Below are 20,959 nucleotides of genomic sequence, written 5' to 3'. Positions count from 1 at the left end.
GTGTCTAGCAGCTTAGGCTGATAGATAATGGTAGCTTAGCAGAGCAGCTTAGGCTGAACTAGGAGACGTGTGAAGCTACTACAGTACCACTTAGTGTCATATGCACAATATCATAAGAAAACACAATACACAGTTCTACTAAAAATAAAGGTACTTTATTTTTATGACAATATGCCAAAGTATCTTAGAGTGTACCCTCAGTGAGAGGATAGGAAATATACACAAGATATATATACACAATAGCAAAAATATGCAGTATAGTCTTAGAAAACAGTGCAAACAATGTATAGTTACAATAGGATGCAATGGGGAAACATAGGGATAGGGGCAACACAAACCATATACTCCAAAAGTGGAATGCGAACCACTAATGGACCCCAAACCTATGTGACCTTGTAGAGGGTCGCTGGGACTATTAGAAAATAGTGAGAGTTAGAAAAATAACCCTCCCCAAGACCCTGAAAAGTGAGTGCAAAGTGCACTAAAGTTCCCCTAAGGACAAAATAGTCGTGTTAGAGGAATAATGCAGGAAAGACACAAACCAGCAATGCAACAACTGTGGATTTCCAATCTAGGGTACCTGTGGAACAAGGGGACCAAGTCCAAAAGTCACAAGCAAGTCAGAGATGGGCAGATGCCCAGGAAATGCCAGCTGCGGGTGCAAAGAAGCTTCGACTGGACAGAAGAAGCTGAGGTTTCTGCAGGAACGAAAAGGGCTAGAGACTTCCCCTTTGGTGGACGGATCCCTCTCACCTTTGAGAGTCGTGCAGAAGTGTTTTCCCGCCGGAAGGACGCCAACAAGCCTTGCTAGGCGCAAATCGTGCGTTTGGCGTTTTTGGACGCTGCTGGGGCCCAGGAGGGACCAGGAGGTCGCAAATTGGACCTGAAGAGAGAGGGGACGTCGAGCAAGACAAAGAGCCCTCACTGAAGCAGGTAGCACCCGGAGAAGTGCCAGAAACAGGCACTACGAGGATGCGTGAAACGGTGCTCGCCGAAGTTGCACAAAGGAGTCCCACGTCGCCGGAGACCAACTTAGAAAGTCATGCAATGCAGGTTAGAGTGCCGTGGACCCAGGCTTGGCTGTGCACAAAGGATTTCCGCCGGAAGTGCACAGGGGCCGGAGTAGCTGCAAACTCGCGGTTCCCAGCAATGCAGCCCAGCGAGGTGAGGCAAGGACTTACCTCCACCAAACTTGGGCTGAAGAGTCACTGGACTGTGGGGGTCACTTGGACAGAGTCGCTGGATTCGAGGGACCTCGCTCGTCGTGCTGAGAGGAGACCCAAGGGACCGGTAATGCAGCTTTTTGGTGCCTGCGGTTGCAGGGGGAAGATTCCGTCGACCCACGGGAGATTTCTTCGGAGCTTCTGGTGCAGAGAAGAGGCAGGCTACCCCCACAGCATGCACAAGCAGGAAAACAGTCGAGAAGGCGGTAGGATCAGCGTTAGAGTTGCAGTAGTCGTCTTTGCTACTATGTTGCAGGTTTGCAGGCTTCCAGCGCGGTCAGCGGTCGTTTCCTTATCAGAAGGTGAAGAGGGAGATGCAGAGGAACTCGGATGAGCTCGTGCATTCGTTATCTAAAGTTTCCCCAGAGACAGAGACCCTAAATAGCCAGAAAAGAGGGTTTGGCTACTTAGGAGAGAGGATAGGCTACTAACACCTGAAGGAGCCTATCAGCAGGAGTCTCTGACGTCACCTGGTGGCACTGGCCACTCAGAGCAGTCCAATGTGCCAGCAGCACCTCTGTTTCCAAGATGGCAGAGGTCTGGAGCACACTGGAGGAGCTCTGGACACCTCCCAGGGGAGGTGCAGGTCAGGGGAGTGGTCACTCCCCTTTCCTTTGTCCAGTTTCACGCCAGAGCAGGGGCTAAGGGGTCCCTGAACCGGTGTAGACTGGCTTATGCAGAATTGGGCACATCTGTGCCCAAGAAAGCATTTCCAGAGGCTGGGGGAGGCTACTCCTCCCCTGCCTTCACACCATTTTCCAAAGGGAGAGGGTGTCACACCCTCTCTCAGAGGAAGTTCTTTGTTCTGCCATCCTGGGCCAGGCCTGGCTGGACCCCAGGAGGGCAGATGCCTGTCTGAGGGGTTGGCAGCAGCAGCAGCTGCAGTGAAACCCCAGGAAGGGCAGTTTGGCAGTACCAGGGTCTGTGCTACAGACCACTGGGATCATGGGATTGTGCCAACTATGCCAGGATGGCATAGAGGGGGCAATTCCATGATCATAGACATGTTACATGGCCATATTCGGAGTTACCATGGTGAAGCTACATATAGGTAGTGACCTATATGTAGTGCACGCGTGTAATGGTGTCCCCGCACTCACAAAGTTCAGGGAATTGGCTCTGAACAATGTGGGGGCACCTTGGCTAGTGCCAGGGTGCCCTCACACTAAGTAACTTTGCACCCAACCTTTACCAGGTAAAGGTTAGACATATAGGTGACTTATAAGTTACTTAAGTGCAGTGTAAAATGGCTGTGAAATAACGTGGACGTTATTTCACTCAGGCTGCAGTGGCAGGCCTGTGTAAGAATTGTCAGAGCTCCCTATGGGTGGCAAAAGAAATGCTGCAGCCCATAGGGATCTCCTGGAACCCCAATACCCTGGGTACCTCAGTACCATATACTAGGGAATTATAAGGGTGTTCCAGTAAGCCAATGTAAATTGGTAAAAATGGTCACTAGCATGTCAGTGACAATTTGGAAAGAAATGAGAGAGCATAACCACTGAGGTTCTGATTAGCAGAGCCTCAGTGAGACAGTTAGTCACTACACAGGTAACACATTCAGGCACACTTATGAGCACTGGGGCCCTGGGTTACCAGGGTCCCAGTGACACATACAACTAAAACAACATATATACAGTGAAAAATGGGGGTAACATGCCAGGCAAGATGGTACTTTCCTACAGTAAGCCTCTGTGAAGGTAATCAAGTCTTTTGGCCCAGTTCACAGGCCATCCTTTCAAGGGCACAACACCTCCCCACACCCAAGGCCTTCTGTCCCTGACTGGGAGCACGTTCTTACCACATTCACACTAATTACTGGGTGGCAAACGTGAGACAGCAAAATGCAGATTTAGGTTCCAGGGACACTAGGCAGGGCAAAGGTGGCTTTCTAAAATTCATGTTTCCAAAATATATATCACAAAACCGACTTCAGCAGTGGATTGAGTCTGTAGTAAATATTTCAAAAACTCCATCATTACATTTTGAAATTTTAGGAAACTGGTTTCCTAGGCAGAGATATTACTTATTACAACTGATATTGTATTCTATTGGTTTCCTGTAGATCTATCAACCCTCCTACAGTGGAAATAGCTTTAAGGTGCTAGTCACTGTAAGGACATATTTAACTATACTTATATGTCCTACCTTTATAAGTACCATGCACCATGCCTTATGGACAATAAGGCCTACTTATGGATGACTTGTTGATATTTAAAAGAAAGGTTCAGGCCTGTCAAAAAAGGTTAAAGTCCAGTGGTAGCAGTTATCAGCCCTGGGTACACTTGGCACCATATATTTGGAACTTATAGGCAAACAACATAATCAGGTGTATACCAATTTCACCATGTTAAAAGGAGGAGCACAAGCAATTTACCACTGGTTAGCACGGGTAACATGCACAGAAATCCATAGCCAACAAAAATAGTGCTTAGCTAAATGCAAATAATTCCAGGATGACCCTGCAGAAACCATCATGGCTCACTTTTCTAGCTCATTTTTCTACCACATGCAGTGTGTGAGGTAGTCCCGGAAAGTGTTCTCAATATTGAAGCATTGGCTACATTTCTCAGGTTTTTGAGATTTTCTTCAACTCCCTGGACTTCTTCTGGCTACTCCTCCAACTACACTACACTACACTACACTACACTGAGTTGGTTCACAGGTTGTTTGACTTTGTTACCTTTTTTCTGGCCTAGGTGAAAATGTCATCTCTCATGACGGTCAAAGAGAAGATCTCCTATCAAAATTAGTTCTTCTAGACAATGAAAGATCTATGTTGTATAACCTTACGTGAGTTGCCTATATGGCTTGTAGCCGAAGCATGAGGTCTCAAAGACTGTTCGTTCGAAGATCCTTAAGGGCCAAGAAAGACGAGACTGGCATGGTACCGCTTGGAAATGGAGGATTTCCCTTTTGAAGTGGATGTAAACCTCTTCTGGGAGTGATTCCATACAGTGTGCTCCACCAAGTACTTCACAAAGGTGGAACAAATAAAGAAACCTTTACAATTTCCAGGGACTGAATTTTCTGAAAAAAGGAAGAGCCAGGGTTCACTTTCAGAAAGAACAAACAAATGTTCCTCTGACATAGTACCAAAGAATTCTTAGCATTCTCTGCTCACATGGTTGTGTGAAAATGTACCTTTTCAGAGGCTCACTCAGAATTCCAGCCCAAAGCAACAACAGGAAGCCTCTCACTGACAAAGAAGGAACACAGCCAATCAGCGACCATCTCTCAGGCATTGGGTTCAGCGCCCACAACCACCCTGTCAGTGAAGTCCCTCTCAAGATGACTGTTGACTACGTCACCATTGACTGCCTTTGTGACAACAGTTGCATTAATTACACTGTCAACGACCATGGCTTCAGGGCTTCGCTATACCACCTTTACTGGAAAGTCCTTTGTCTTCTTCAAGGATTCTACCTTTGCCATTGAAGGTGTGAGCACAGCTACCAATGCATGTTCTGGATTCTTAGCTGGAAGCATGCATTAATGCTCAGGAACAATCTGATACAGCCAATATTCCAATACATCTGGATGTGCAGTTTATCCAGGACTTGGAGCCTACTGGGGAGAAACATAGACACCTGCAAAGTGAAGAGGCCCCAGAATGGGCTTATGATGAACAACAGGTGTACAACAAATGTTACGGAAACTAGAAGCAACCGTATGAGACCAGACAGCACTGCTGTGACCCACCTGTGTTGCAGGTATTGGTAGTCTGTCTTAATGTCCTGCTCCAAATAATGGGGACCTTGCAAAGAAAGTGCCAGCCCTACTAGGTTGTTTGCCAATAAGTGCTTGTCCTTCCGCAACATCCTCACCAGCCCAACCCCCAGTGGCTGCGCCTCCTCATTCTCATTTGTTGCCTGATTAACCACTTTCTCTTCCTAAACAGCCCCCTCAGCTAGTACACTCAATACCACCCACACCTCAGAAGATGGGCAAGGATAACGATCTGCATGGCCGTAACCATGAGGCATACCAAGGGATGATGGTGAGGTGCCTGTGATTGGGCTGAATGAGGTGGAAGATCACCACAGTGATGATGAATGGAGACACTGTTGTCCCTGAGGAGGGAAATAAGACAACGTCACAGCCAGAGTCCTGGCCCAGTGACATTGTTCATTTCCACGCAGTACTTCGGATAGGACCCAAAAGGTTTGGCCTACTTATTGTGGCGGGGGCAGGGAACGAATACTAACTTTGTGTTTTAAAGGAACAGTCAAGTAAGTCCAGTAAAGTAAATCCCAATTCTGCATTACCTCAAAAGGGCTAAATCTGATAAAGACACCCGCAACAGTCCAGTCTGTCAGTCCTCATCTGGAGAAAATAGGGAACAGGTTTCTGCACCTTGTTCTGCCTTCCTACTTATCTCCTATCGGAGCTTACAGAACCTCTCTGGAATGCACTTCTGAGTTTAAAGAAGACCTTTATTGTTGTTAATTCTTCCCCACCCACAAGTTCTTGAGAGACGAATTAATAGACTTCAAGCACACGTTCAAAAGAGTAAAAGTAGTCGCAGCAATGAAAGCAAAATATATCACAGTACTTCTCAGTTGCAATGTACACAGCAGATTATATTAGCAAAGCATAAAAATCAAAATTCATCACCGTATGAGCAAGTAGGACCTATCTTCAGCTTCATCTTTCTGGGGTCTGCAAGTTGATGACTCCGGTCAACTGCGAAAAAGAGATTATCTACCCACACGGGAGACTGGCAACTGGCGCCTAGTTCCAGCCTGAAGTCAAGCAGATTTGGATCTAACTCACTGTAGCCCAGAGTCATCCTTACAAAAGCGTGCCCCCTCCTCTTAGACTCGGGAAAACTACGCAAGCCTTTGGAGACTGGCCAGATCTCCTAGACTTCTCCTCTTCCCAAGCCTGAGCAGAAAGGAAAACACCAAATGTACTCTCTCTTATCAGGTCTAGTCTGGTGTGAAGAAAACAGCTTGGTTCATCTTGTGGAAAAACACAGCTTGGAAGAATACAGACATCTGCGATGTTTCAACTGCAATGTCTAACTCCACGTTAAAGCCAATAGGCAGCTAACCTAAATATCAAATGTAATGTCTAATATCATGTCAAAGCCAATAGGCAGCTGAGCTGAATACAAAATGTAATGGCTAATGCCATGTCAAAGCCAATAGGCGGCTAGACTGAATACAGAAAGTAATGGCTAATGCCATGTCAAAGCCAATAGGCGGCTAAACTGAACAAAACATATAGGCGGTCATTCTGACCGCGCGCGGCCCGCCATGCGGTCACCGCCAAATGGCCGCTCCGCGGTCAGGAGACCGCGGATGGCATTCTGGCTTTCCCGCTGGGCCGGCGGGCGACCGCCAAAAGGGCGCCCCCTGGAAAGGCCCTGCAACGAGGAAGCCGGCTCCAAATGGAGCCGGCGGAGTTGCAGGGGTGCGACGGGTGCAGTTGCACCCGTCGTGATTTTCACTGTCTGCAAAGCAGACAGTGAAAATCTTCATGGGGCCCTGTTAGGGGGCCCCTGCACTGCCCATGCCAGTGGCATGGGCAGTGCAGGGGCCCCCAGGGGCCCCACGACACCTGTTCCCGCCATCCTGTTCCTGGCGGTAAGAACCGCCAGAAACAGGGTGGCGGGAAGGGGGTCGGAATCCCTATGGCGGCATTGCAAGCAGCGCCACCATGGAGGATTCCCTGGGCCAGGGTAAAACCGGCGGGAAACCGCTGGTTCCCCTTTTCTGACCGTGGCTTTACTGCCGCGGTCAGAATGGCCCTGGAAGCACCGCAAGCCTGTTGGTGGTGCTTCCGTGGTCCCCGGCTCTGGCGGTCATGGACCGCCAGGGTCGGAATGACCCCCATAATGTGCTACTAGTGAACATTGAGCAACTAATATGCGCAGTAGTGAAACACAGTCATTGGTCAAACACAATTAATAGCATCACACACCTGTATGCCTTACTGTTCATCATAAGGCAGGTTTCAAAGCTGCAGCGCAGTGGAAGCCCAAAAATATTGATAATCTGGTATAGGGTGACTGCCATCAAGGGAAGGTAGTGCACATAATTTCTTCTCTGGTTGACCTCAGAGGACAAAGAACAAAGCCAAATCAGTTGTTCAGCTGGGGGTGAACTCTACTACAGCTATAATGAATGTCACAAATACAGGCTTCCGCCATTCAGGGTTGAGCTTCAGTAAACCGAAGACTGAGCAGTTAATATCCACCTCTTTCCGCCCTGAAGTACAAGCCAAGCTTTTCAGCATGCCATTTGAAGGGGAGACTATCTTTGAAAAATATGCCTAAGACAACCTGCAATCAATTAAAATGGACATAGGCATGACTCATTTCCCTGGGACCCCTCCCGTACATATAATCTTCCTATTGTGGCTTTAGAACATCAAAGGGATATAGAGGTGCTTCTGGCCAGTATGGTGGCAAGCATAGACCTCGTTGCTCAGACAGACATTCGGGATACAACTGTGGTGACGCCTAGGTGGAGGCCGAACCCACCACTTATATCTGACGTCCTAATGGTGCCTTTGCCACCACCCCGAATCAGGCCATGGTGGGGGAGGGGATAGAATCTCGCACTCTGCATCCAAATGGAGAAATATCACGACTGACCACTGGTTGCTACAACTTATCGAATCAGTACTCAGGTTGTGGAATTCCTTAAAAATCCGCCTGGTCTTTCTTCAGTAAAGGACCATCACTTGTTCTTGGTAACCCTTCAAGAAGTCCTTTTGCTACTGGAAATAGTTCTTCACCTTCCTGGATGTACAGTGCACATACATCCACGTCCCCCTATCCCCAAACCGCAGACTGTATTTGTGATTTTCAGTGGCAGCGCAGGACTGTTGATTCAGAGCACTCCTTTTGGACTGAAGTCTGCTCTGGATAATCACAAGGAGCCTTTTTTCTGAGACAGTCCATGTATGGGAATACCCAGTGGACCTATTGGCTGATGAAAGGGCCCTTTGCAGAGGAAGCTGCCATCTCCACACCATCGACCAGTTGCATTGATTAGGTCCTCTGCTTGTCCCACTACAAGATTCCAGTTGCTTTGAGCAATCCTGGACATATATCTCATTTTCATCAGAGAAACTACAAATGTTGTCAACAACCCTTCTATGGTGCCAGACATTCACGTTCAAAATATACAAGTCATTGCTTGGTCTTATTCTCCTGTATAGGGCTCATTCCATTGTGCCACCTTCATATGAGACCACCCAACAGGAATAGTAACTCCAATGACCGCATGCAACAGGCACTTTGGATGATGTTGGAAGATTCACTTCTCGTCTGAAACAAGTACTTTTGCTGTGGTGATTTCATGAATACCTCAGTGTTGGCTTCCCCTTTCAAATGATTTTAGACAGGATTGTAATGATAGTTGCCTCTTAAGATGAGGGCACTCACTTGCAAGAGCTATCTGCAAGAAGCATGAGATTGGAGGAAGAGAAATTGTTCAGTATCAACACCGTGGAACTCCAAGCCACTACATTAGGACTGCCGATCTGGGCTGATCAAATCAGAACCAATGACGCAATCCCTATGAATTACATTGCCAAACAAGGAGGGGCGAGGTCCCAGAATATTGGAGGAGGCACAACTACTATGGGGCGGAGCAATGCGAACAGAGGAAATACCTCTGTGGAACGTGCACCAGGGAATCAAAATCGCGAGGCAGGAACCCTCAGTTGTTCATTGTTAGATTGCCATGAGTAGGAACCCCACAATCAACAGATCTTCAGTAAGTGGGGTTACCCCACACTAGACCTATTCAACACTCTGAAGAACAAAAATTTTCCATCCTATTTACTGGCAACCAGACTCCAGTGCAATGCATAGGCATGGTAGAGCGTTTTGCTTATCCTGTTTTCCATTTCCCCTCATTCTTAGCGTTCCTCAGGTGGCCAAGACCATCATGTTCACTGATATTGATATCCCCTGCCTCATGGTCATACTAATTTCAGCAGGTAGACCTAGCCGACATGTCGGACATCTGCCTACCTCACAGAAAATTCACCTGAAAGTCTTATCCGGTAACAACGGACAAATCCTTCATTATGACTTGAACCTGCTAAACTGGTCAGCACCTGATCATCTAGAATTCACCTAGTTTGATTTGACTGCAGAGCAATACTGGTGTAAGTATGCTAACACCTGCTACAATTAAAAGCTACTGATAATCAAACAGTAGGGCAGCCCAATAACCGCAAGCAAACTGCATCAGATTATCAATGGGACAAATGAGGGTGCTTCTAAGGCATTTCTGACACTCATATTCAAACGAAACCATTGCCATGTTCTGGTTAGGTGGGGAGGGAGGAGGAATACCTGTCTATCAATAGCTGGATAAGTTGACTTGATTTCAGTAGTGACAGAGCTACACAAACAGGGTCTATGAACAGTTAACCTTCAGAACTTCACAGTCAACCTTCAAAAGTTGTCTCTGACTCGCTGGAAAAGTGGGCACAGCCCTGAAAGCAAAGAGGCGTAGTGTTTAAGAATTTTATTACCCTGCCTTTTGCTTTCGGTATCAATGTTTCGAAGAATTACTCCTGATCATATTGTCTGAAACCAACAGTGCACAAGGGCACTGAGTTCTCTTTGGGTCATTTTTTGCACTCTTGATTCTGATGGTTTTACATCAGAAGGATGATAAATTAATAGCTGTGAACAAAAACAATTATAAAGTAAGTTGCACACCTCTTTGTAGTTGGAAAAAAATCAAAACACACATGCTACAAAAATCCTCAGTTATAAAAGGAAATATTGATTTGTAACTGCTGCTTGAACTTTGATGTACCCCTGTTGAGAATATAAAATGTACTTGCTCAGAGTTCCTGGTTCATAGTCATCTAATCTGTGAGCACTGGCGACTCCCACGAATTACAAGGCTATGACATGTTACAATTCTATTTTATATAATAAATGCCTACTCCTATTAAGTCCATCTAGTGTGTACTCAAGTTTGTAGAGGGTGGGAAATGGTTACTGAAAGTTAGGCCTCCTGCTTTATGGTATTTGTTCTTTTTTTTACAATTTCCATCTGTATTTATCTATATTTATTTTTTGGCCATCTTAATAGTATTTATTCATATTTATTTTTTGCTTTGTGAACAGATGAGGTGATAACTAGTATGTTTCTACATTTATATAATGGATAAACATGCTCTCATACTTTGATGTCTGTCAGGTTTTATCTCATTACACTGCCAAAAATAATAAAATAATAAACCCACATGAAGATTCTGCATAATAGCACAATTAAATGTTGAAATATGCAGTGATTTATACAAATCTCGTTCCGTTTTTTAACTCCCCGTGCTGCCAATATGTACAGCTATTGAACCAAAATTCATTAGTCGTGGCATGGAGAGTCACTAAAAAGAAACCAAATTGTGTGTATTTTTCTGCATCTGAAAATAAATACAGACAGGAAATGTAAAACAGAGTGCCTTACAGTTTACAGAGAAATTTACAGTTGCCCTGAGAAAGTATGGATATACTAAGGGAAGCATGCCATTATACTATAAGTGCATGCTCTGTTGCGAACTACTCTATTGCTTTCAGTTAACCCTCTGCATGCTTCAGTGCCGGGTATTATAAATTACTTCCTGAATTTGCAACGTACCTGCTAGCCAACACATCATTGATGTACATTTGGCTGCTATTGTGACGTGTTGTTAGGATTTGTAAAGCTCTGCAATCACATAAAGGAAGCCCTGGCACTGAATGGAGAAATGTATGCAGTGGAAGCTATCTGTGCTGGAGCAGCCTCGTGTTAGTGTTTTCCCAAAACCGAAGATGGTCATGAACCTGTCTGATGCTAATAGGCAATGAGTTCTGGAGCCTAGCTGCCAAACAGGAGTAAGATCTTCCACCTCTACATTGGTGAAGGATACATGGGACCATAGTTCCATACTTCCAGCTTCCTGAGAACTCTATGAACATCTTAAAATAAGTTAGGAGGACCAGCGCTAGAAAGTGTTATGCAGCCAAATGGAAACAATTTGTCAGTATTGTTCACACCTTCATATTGAACCGTTAACAGCTACAGTACAACACATAGTATATTATCTGTTAGATCACCAAAAGGGTTGGTTGGCCCACACATCAATAAGGAATCATTTAGCAGCGATTGCCGCATACCTTAAAATCAATTAACAGAATTATTGGTGAGGGCAAGAATCTATCTAACTGCAGCATTTGTACAAGGATAGAGTTGAACTAAGCACTCATCGTCTTTTATTACAAAAAGTAGTGCCACCATTTCATTTGAATGAGCATATTGTATGCCTTTTTTCCCCTCAAACCCACAGTCATTAGCAGAGAAGGCTTTGCACACACTAGATGTACTCCTGTACTGCCTGGACCATCTAAAGTCTATCTGGAAAACCAAGCCACTATTTGTTTCTCTTTGACAGTGTCACACTGGCAGCCCTAACTCAAAAGGTGGGTGCTTAGATGGATTAAGGGCATTCTGTTTTCCTTCCCAAAAAAACGTGTACTGCTTAATAAACTTTGAGTGCATTCTACTTGCAGGAAAGTAGCTGCAATGTCGTTCTTGTGTAACATTCCACCTGCAAGACATTTTTAAGGCTGTTTCATTGAGTACCACACACACATTCACTAAACACTACTCTGTGGATATTCATGCAAGCATGAAGCAGTAGTCAGACAGACCATACTCAAACCACTATTCTACATATCTTATGCAGCTGCTTGCAGCATGCGATATATAGCTATACTTGCTACAGACATAAAGTGTTACCTGTAACCATCATTTTGCAGACTGTTGTGCTATAGATTCACATGGGGGGGGGGGCAGTAGTATGTGGTGTCTGTGTTCTGGTGCATTGTGGGTTTCAAGTGAGGTGTCCAGAGTCACCTCGAAATCAAAACTATGCCTTTGAATAAAAACACCTTGTATGGGTCCAAGCACTAGATGGCATAAGCATGACCAGCATGTGAGTCTACCCAAGTACAGACTGCAAAACGTTTTTTACAGGTAAGTAACATTCAGTTTGTTAGAATCTTTCCTGTAATCCCATCCTCCTAATACACCTCTGTAAAAAAAAAAATAAAAAAAATTGATGTCCAGAGTTTTTCATTTTTTATTTGTTTTTGGATCATTAGAGAAATAATGTAGTTTGGGTAGACATTGCTGATCCGGGCCGTTTTTTTTTTCTTTTTCTGGACATGATGATGTAATATTTCAGGAACCATCATACCTATATTCTTTATTTTGGTGTTAAAACATAGGGTTAGGGGTCAAGTAGTGTTATAGTGACAGAAAATAACTCCTCAGTGAAACTTTTCCGTCATTTTCCAAAATGGCGGCTTTAATAGCGGAAGAAGAGACATATATAGAAATTAAAGAAAAAATTGCTTTTAATCCTTTTATGTATACACTAAAGAATGTTTTTGATCTGAGCATGAAAAAAAATAGTGTTCATCACGCCTGTTTTTGACACTTTTTCATAGTACACTTTCTTTGTTTCGGCAATCTGTGCTACATTTGCAGAATGTTGAACAGTTGAGAAGAACGTATCGACGGACATCTTTTTGTTGCACAGGTTTTGCAAGTACATGTAAGTTCTGTGGGTAGAGGCGTTAGAAATGTTGTAGGTTTTAGCACTCCATCAATATCTTCCCAACCAAATTCACACAGTTCTTTCTTTACATATGCATGATCCAAAACATTTACACACCTTCTGATCATTTAGAATGCTCTTTTAATGTGTCCACGCACTGAATATGATGTTGGTGGAAGATCACTTAATGGGACTGATTTCTTGAGCTCACCGTACTGAACATCGTCAAATGTGTGACAGTCAAGACTCGTTTTCCACACATTCATAAAGTATTTTTCTATGTTTTTAAAGTCACGTTGTTGTTCTGTCTCTGCAAATCCTTTTAGAAACTTCACACATTCAGCAGTTAAAGCTCCAAGCAAGCTTTGTTCCAGTTTTGCTCAAAGTGTCATCACCCGTAAGAATATGTGCCTTAATAAGAACACTGGGCATCTCTGGGTCACGTTTCTTATACAGAATATGAAGCAGGATTAAGAGTCTTTTCTCTCCTGTTCCATAATGTATCCAAAACTCTGACAATCCTTGACTTAAAGAAATTGTAACAAATCTCTGTCTCATTTGACAGTACGACAACTCGATTAGAACGATTTTGAACAGCCCACTCAACGTGTAACACAACACAAAGGTTCGCTTCCTCCAATTTGCTGTTAAGTTTTTCAACAATATGGCCCGTACCTTTTGAATATATCTCTGCAGGCAGCATCTCCTCATTGACAATCATTCTACTTGCAGTAATTGGAAATTAAGTGTTCACTGAAGCATCAGCAATGTTTTAGTTAATTAATATCTCCGTGTTCATCTTGTTCAATGTTGATTACCAGAATTTATCAAGTTCCACAGGTATAGGTGTCAAAGTTTTGACACAGGCAGGTCAGTTGTTTCACTTGTAGACATTAGTCTGATTCTCTCACATTCTTTGACAGATAGTTTGAGATAAATGCCAAAGACAATGTGCAGTTCTTGCAAGGTGCACTCTGACGTTGATATCTGTAGAACAGTCTGAACAACCTCTCCAAAGTTTTGCATGGATTAAATCTTGACCATTCACAAGTGTGGCCGATAGTCCATAACAACAGCAGTTTTCAATGAGTACACCTTTTCAAATTGAAATTCTTTAGGTGAAAGGTTTTTTGTTTTTTTGGGCTCTTGTACGAGTTTGTGCTTCACTGGTTTGGTTGCAGCACCTCCATCAAATAATGCGTTTGTTGGAAGAAGTTCATGTGACTGGATGCCCTTGATAAATTCACACCTTTCTTCTGCTACAGCCATCTCTCTATGTGCTTGCAAAAAGTTTTTTTTTTTTTTTTGGTAACCTGTTTTGTAGTGGCTGGTTGGGCGAAACTCTTACTTTGGCAATTAACGCATAAAAGTTTAGCTTTAGTGATTGCCAAGCAGCTTTTTCTCTTTCAGTACCAATCTCTCCTGCTTCAGATTTGCATATAGTTGTGATCCATGTTTCAGGACATTTAGTGGAAATGTCTTTATATTGTTATCCATATATTGTTTCATCACGAAGTTGAGTAGTTGCACAGGCTCAGTCATTTTAAAGGGGTTTCCTTGCTGCTGAATGAAATGAAGAAGGCTGTCAACATGTTTATTAAAACGTTCCCCTCTCTTTCCCGCACGTTTGTGGTGAGAAATAGTTTCACTATGGTCCATTAATTTTGAATTTGTCAACTCTCTGAAAACATTGCAAATAGAAAGGACGTCATGGTAAACTAGCTGCCACTGAGCAATATATTCACTTTTACATGTCTGACCAATAATTCCCTTGGAGTTTTTTTGTGATCTCTGGCTCGTCTGTTCCAGTTTCATATCTGGAGCCACAACATTGAACTTTTCCTCTGTTTTTCATCATAAAATGCCTTTGAATTAATTTTCTGTAGAGGTATGGTTTTAACACCTCGAGCTACTTCACTCTTTCCAGATACCAGAACCCATATCGCATGTAGTTAATGCAATCAAATTCACGAAACATAGTAATCAGTGACTCCACAGTCTTCACATGCAGTTCCCAATCACCTCCCCGATCAGCATGTACCAAGTTTTTCACTAGAGCTATCATGTGTAAAACATTTCCCCAGTACTTGATAAGTTCATACTATTCTTAACATTCTTTGACAAACTTCACAAACTTGGTTTTCTGATTTTCTGAGTGTGTTTAACATTGCCTGGCTTTGCATTATGTCTTTTGAATGACATGCACCCGTTGCCTTGTTCAAAACCTAATTTGTCATTCTTGTTCCAGAAAGCATTCCAATATTTCTATAGCCTCAGATATGATGTGCATACCTTATGCATACCTTGTAACGAACGAACGCACATAATGAGTTCCACTCAATACTGACTGTTCAGCTTCCAAAGAATTCAGGCTCAATAAGTGCATCGTCTACGCCACATCCACGGAGAACTTCCTGCACCACTACACTTTTGTCATGCGGAAAAATGCCCATCATTCGATAAAGATCATCAAATTCTACTGGATTGCTCATAAAAATGTCAGCTAAAATACAGAAAACACCATCACGGAAAATTGGCAGGATAAACTGGTCTTCAAATTGTGCACCCAAATTTGTGAAATGTTTTAGAACTGTGTATACTGTTGCGTAGTTTGTGACTGGAGATAGTATTACTGGTAAAAACCCAACCTTCTTCAGTGGGGCGGTATTCTGGGAGTTCAGAGCATGAATTCCAGCCCATGGAGGGACTGGCTTTCGTTCATCCTTCACTCTGCACCGAATAAGCAATATGATAAATTCAGTTGAATGAGCTTTGCAGACCGCAGCATCGGTTAGAAGACGATCCATGTCCTCAGCCACTTTGAAACTTTTTGGCAGACTGGAACATATTGATGGCTTGTAGTGATTTAGCACACGTTGGCAAGGTAGTTGTGTTATAGGTTTGCAGCTTTGTTTCTTTATGCCTGCAGCTGACAGCTTGTTTTTCAGCAACTACTTTATTGGTACAGTCTTGAAAACGCACCATGGCAGTATCATGTGTACTGGATGTTGTAGACAAAGAAGAACTGTCTTCAAAATCAAAATTTTCAAGAGCAGCAGCTGTAAATCTTTTCCTGATAAAGTGACTTGGAAGTGGTGTGCTGTCAGATTCACAAAATCTTACAGCATGCTGCTAACAAGTTCCTGCTCTGTACTATGTCATTATAACTTGTTGATACACCAATCCTATTCATTGAAGTGGTTAGCTCTCTACATTTGCACTTGTCATAGATTGCGTGGGCAGCCATCATGTGTAGCGGAGTTTTCTTTTTGCCGTGATGTAATTCATAAAACATGATTTGGAAAAGACAGTACATTTGCACAGCTTAAGCCTGTCAGTTTGTGGGATCGTTTTTTACTTCTTCGCTTATGTCTTCAAAGCCGTCATCCATGGTGTTGGCTTCTGTTCCAAATTCAAGAACTTTAGTTTGTAACAGTTTTTCTTTGCTGATAGTAAACAATAATGTAAAATGTATTAACATCAGGCGTTCTTGTTGACTCCCATGATTTGTGGAGCCCTGGGTTCTCACAAAAAGTAATTAAGTCAAAAATATAAATCTTGCAGGAACTTTATTAAAATGGTTCCTGCTGATTTTACTTCATCCTGTGATCTTATTTTGGCAGCAAGAACTTCAGGAGTCAAATCAGATGATAACATCAAAAGTGTTGCATTCTTTTTGTTAGACTGACAGCAACAAAAAATCTGTCATTGTGCATTCTCACCTGAAAAATCTTAGTTTCATTATTATAGATCAACACAGTTTCATCAGTGTTGACCATTATTTCTCTGATCTCACTGTGTGTGAGCCCTTAGCCAGCATTCGAGTGGCTCATTGTGAAGTCATATTTTCGAATGTATGCATGCATACTGTTTGGGTGGGCATACAAATGCACTGCAGATACATTCACCTCGCTGTTTAGGTCAGTTACTCGGCTCAAAACTTCATCGTGGAAGAAGCTAGCTATAGATAAAAACATGTTTGCCCTTTGAGACTCACATATTCTCTTCTTTGGTCAATCTCTTTGGCCCTTGTTCTGGCTAGACCACAGAAGATCCTCTTCTTTCTGATCAGTTGTTGGAGGTGGACGAAGGGGAGCCATCGATCTTCTAAGTGGATGTGCATTGGGGTTGGTTGTCGTTGATTTCTCAGAAGACTTGGACACTTGTTGTGATTCACTGGTTTCTGCTATTTTTTTTTTTACACTTTTTTCACTTTTTTTTATATTGTATATGACTTGTAGTACTTGTTGTTACAATGATAAAATATTTGATCCTCTTCATCCATCAGTTTCAATCGTTTGTGAACTTCGTCTTGCTGTGTTTCTGCAGCATCTCAAACTCTGTTCTGTCCAGCCGCAGTTGATGCTAGCTTTTCTTTCAGATTAATTTGGCATATGTAACATTTTTCTTGGTTTAAGGAGTCCTCTGATTTTGCGGTTAGCAACACTCAGGAGGTGAAGATCTTCTACGACCTCCTGCTTCACTCATGTTTACAAATTTGAATCGACGGAAAACCTGAAACAAAAACTATATTAAAATAAATTACCAACATAGTGGCTAAAATACATCATTATCGATCCACCATTTTGGAAAATGGTGGAATGGGTTGCGCTAAGGAGTTATTTTCTGTCTCTATAAGACTACTTGATTCCCCTCCACCCACCCCCCAAACAAAAACCTAGGTTTTGACACCAAAATTAAGTATATAGGTCTCATGAAGCCTGAAATATTACATCATCACTGTAACACATCTGCCATTTTGAAAAATGTTGTCCAGGAACAATTGCCCCGGAGTAGCAACATCTACCCAAGCTAAATTACTTCTCTAATGATACAAAAACAAAAATCAAGAAATCTCTGGACAACAATTCTTTACGGAGTTTTATTAAGGGGCCGGGACTACTCAGACTTGACATGGTGAGTCATTCTGACTGTGCTTGTGGTTGACACCCAAACATTAATTTATTCAATCACCAAGTGGCAGAACAGGACAGAGTATATGACTTTATGGTATTGCCCAAGTTGAAAAATGCTACAGATACCTATTTTTAATCTCCAGTTATTGATTCATTGTGATCAGTTCTGGGAACTTTCGGTGCTAGCTCTCCATAACCCCTCGAGTTGTGGAACATACTGAAAGTGGTATACCTTTAGCCAATAATATTGGTCATATCCTCAGCCATATGGTTCTCTGGAGGAAAAGGGAAGGTGAGATAGCTTCATATCTGTTTCTTGGCATTCTCCTTTGCACTCCACCATTGACGTGTAGGTGATTGGTCAGGGGCAAGAAGACCCTCAAAGCCAAGTCGTCAAGAAGTACTAACAAGCATTGGCAAAGCCAGTCGCTCTGGTGTAGGTCACCAGACGTTTGGCAATTCCTGTTTTGTCATGGATTTTGCTTAACTTTATTGTTTAGGAGCCTGCTGGGCTCTCATCACTCTAAACATAAACATTGGCTAAAGGCAAATATGTTGTTTTGGTAAAAAAAAAGAAAGAAAAAAAAAGTACACGTTGTCGTAGTACTCTATGACACTGAAGGAAACTACTTGCTGTATTGCTGTGCTCTTTGTGAAAGGGCAGCAAACCATAACTCATATTGATGTCAGTTAGTGGCTGAAATGGGCTGATACATTGCCCTTTGATTCATGCTGTAGTGGGTGAAAGACAAAAATGAATAATAAAACCACAGACTAATGGATGAAGTCTGGCTGAAAACCCCTATAAGTAAAATGAAAAAGTATTCGCTAACACAGATTTAAAAAAAAAAAAAAAAAAAGCTAATAGTTTAAGGAAAGAAAAGAAGGGAGAAAGGAGAAAGAAACAGGGAAGAAGAAAAAAAGAAAGGAAAGAAAGAACAAAGGAGGAAGGTAAGAAATGATAGAAGGAAAGTAAACAGAAAGGAAGGAGAAAAGAAAATAATGCAGGAAAGGGAAATAAAGAAGGCAAGAAAGGCATATCGAAGGAAAGAAGGGAATAGGTGAAATGGAAGAAAGAAATGAAAGAAAAATGTAAAGAAGTAAAGAAAAAAATCAAGGAAGGAATGAAAGAATGAAGGAAATGCAAGAAAGAAAGACAAAGAAGGGAAAGAACTAAAGGGAAGAATGACAAAGAAGGAATGACACTGGGTTGCAAAGATAAAGCACCCTCAAAAGCTTACATTCAGAGGTCATGTGAGTTGCTGGTGTGGTGTGAAAAAGCAGCAGTCAGATAAACAAAGGAATTCACAACAGTATTATTAGGAGACAGGAATTGATAAAGCTGGGATGTGCCCTGTGCTCTCACCTGGTAGAAAGCCTTCTGTTAGCACATCAGGCTCTACAAACAAAGGCAATATTAAAGTAAATATAAAGTAAAAACAAAAACACTGGCACTGAAAAGAACTACCTCCGGTGTGGTTATGCTCTCTATCAAAGGGCTAAATGCAGTCAGACATTCAAAGTGAAGTTATCCAGTGTCTGAAGTACTCTGGCCCATTGTGCCATGCTGTATGCAGTAGTGGGCAGAAGCAAAATTTAAATGACACAAGAACAGACCAGTGGATGAATAGAGCTTGGCAAAAGTCCCTTTGTGTAAGTATATTATTATTATACATATAATTGTGGTAAAATCAAAAGGTCTCGGCTAACGACAGGCCTAAAAAATAAGTCTGCAGAAAATGAATTCATGTTCACAGAACGTGATTTGAGATGTATGAAGTGAGTAAAGAATATAATAATTTTGGACTCAATTGTTTCCACAGGTGGTCTATTTCCTTTACTGTGCTTTTTTCCACCTGATGTTACATAGTGATCTTTAAGCTATCCACGCTAGTCGAAAAGTATATTTTCAGTTTGACTGCAAATCCTGGGTCTGTAGTAAGATACAGTGCAGAAGTTATAAGGGCCATTTGGACACGGCAAGAGCAGGAATTACTTTTTTCCCAAAAACCTTCTGATGTATTCTTATACTTGAAAATGTATTTGGAATTTCGTAAAGACATTGAAGGCAAACAATAGGGCTGTGTCGGCTCATAAAAAATACTACTCTTTATTTGCTTTGTTAAATCTACTCTTCTCCCTGTTCATTATATTGTTCTTCAACTTTCCTTTAGCTTTTATGGCACTGGACTTATAGCTGGGCATGGATTCACCAGCCCCGAGCGGACAGCTGGCGTCTTCATCCTTTTTGACGAGGATCGATTTGGCTTTATCTGGCTGGAACTGAAATCCTTCAGCCTGTACAGTAGGATCAAGGACACGTTTCAGAACGCCCAGGCACCTTCCAGAGAGGCCTTTGATGAAATGCTCAGAAATATGCAGTCATGGACCACCTGACCATAACCCAGCAACGGACAGGTGAACACCCTCCAACAAACAAAATGGCCATCATCCTGTTTGAGGAGGGCGTACGGTGGAGCCATTGAAGCGACCTTGGTACCTCCACACAAGCATGCACTTTTAATCCAGGTCTTTGGAAACAAATTTCAGAGTTGACTTTTAAAAAGACCATCAAGACTTTTCTTGAAAATTAATAATTTTATATATCGAATGTAATAATATAAATATATATATAATATATATATGTATAGAAAAAGTGACCTGTCTGCTGGGAGGAAATAGAGCATGTAGTTTTTAAAGGAGGAGAGGAAATTGATCTATAGGGAGGACTGAACTACCTGTAAAATTGATTTAAATATTATTTTCGCCGCACAGCACTTTTCCCTCCGCCAAGTATAACATATTGCTCTTCAGGGAAACCCATAAGTGCATCACTGGAAAGCAGCTCCTTTTATACTAACACCATGGGCCTAATAAACTACTGTGGAAAATCAACAGAGTAATGGGTTTACAGAAAAGTATTTTTTTTTTTTGCTTGTTCGTTTTTTAACCAACTTCTCAAAGTACTTTTACATAATTTGCACTACTTCAAACCTGAAAGGGCAGACCGACATATCGAGTAACGATGTTGCTTGAAGGAAGATGGAATTGGTTGATGTTGTCTAATCTACTACCGGTAGTTCTGCCTGTTGAACGTTGCAAGCCCAATCCGCCAAAGGTAGCACTGTATTACCAGCAGTCAGTGTACAGTTCACATTTGTTTTGTACCTCTTCCTCTCACCCTACCTTTGATCCAATGCTGCCCCACGTATTACCAACACACTTTTGTTGTGCCAC

General features: G+C 42.5%; 1 protein-coding gene across 5 annotated transcripts in view; it reads left to right on the top strand.

Moving 5' to 3' along the window:
• The window catches only part of FBXO31 (F-box protein 31), a 205,776-nt gene extending 185,159 nt beyond the window's left edge, over nt 1-20,617 (top strand). For all 5 annotated transcript variants that reach the window (XM_069216501.1, XM_069216502.1, XM_069216504.1 and 2 more), the window contains one exon: nt 19,897-20,617. In XM_069216501.1, the coding sequence (XP_069072602.1) occupies nt 19,897-20,119 (223 nt within the window). In that variant the 3' untranslated portion in view covers nt 20,120-20,617. The remainder of the gene's footprint in view (nt 1-19,896) is intronic.
• The last annotated feature ends 342 nt before the right edge of the window (nt 20,618-20,959 follow it).

Source organism: Pleurodeles waltl, chromosome 12 (genome assembly GCF_031143425.1).
Source record: "Pleurodeles waltl isolate 20211129_DDA chromosome 12, aPleWal1.hap1.20221129, whole genome shotgun sequence".
Classification (NCBI taxonomy): Eukaryota; Metazoa; Chordata; class Amphibia; order Caudata; family Salamandridae; genus Pleurodeles; species Pleurodeles waltl.
This window is presented reverse-complemented; position numbering and strand designations above follow the sequence as displayed.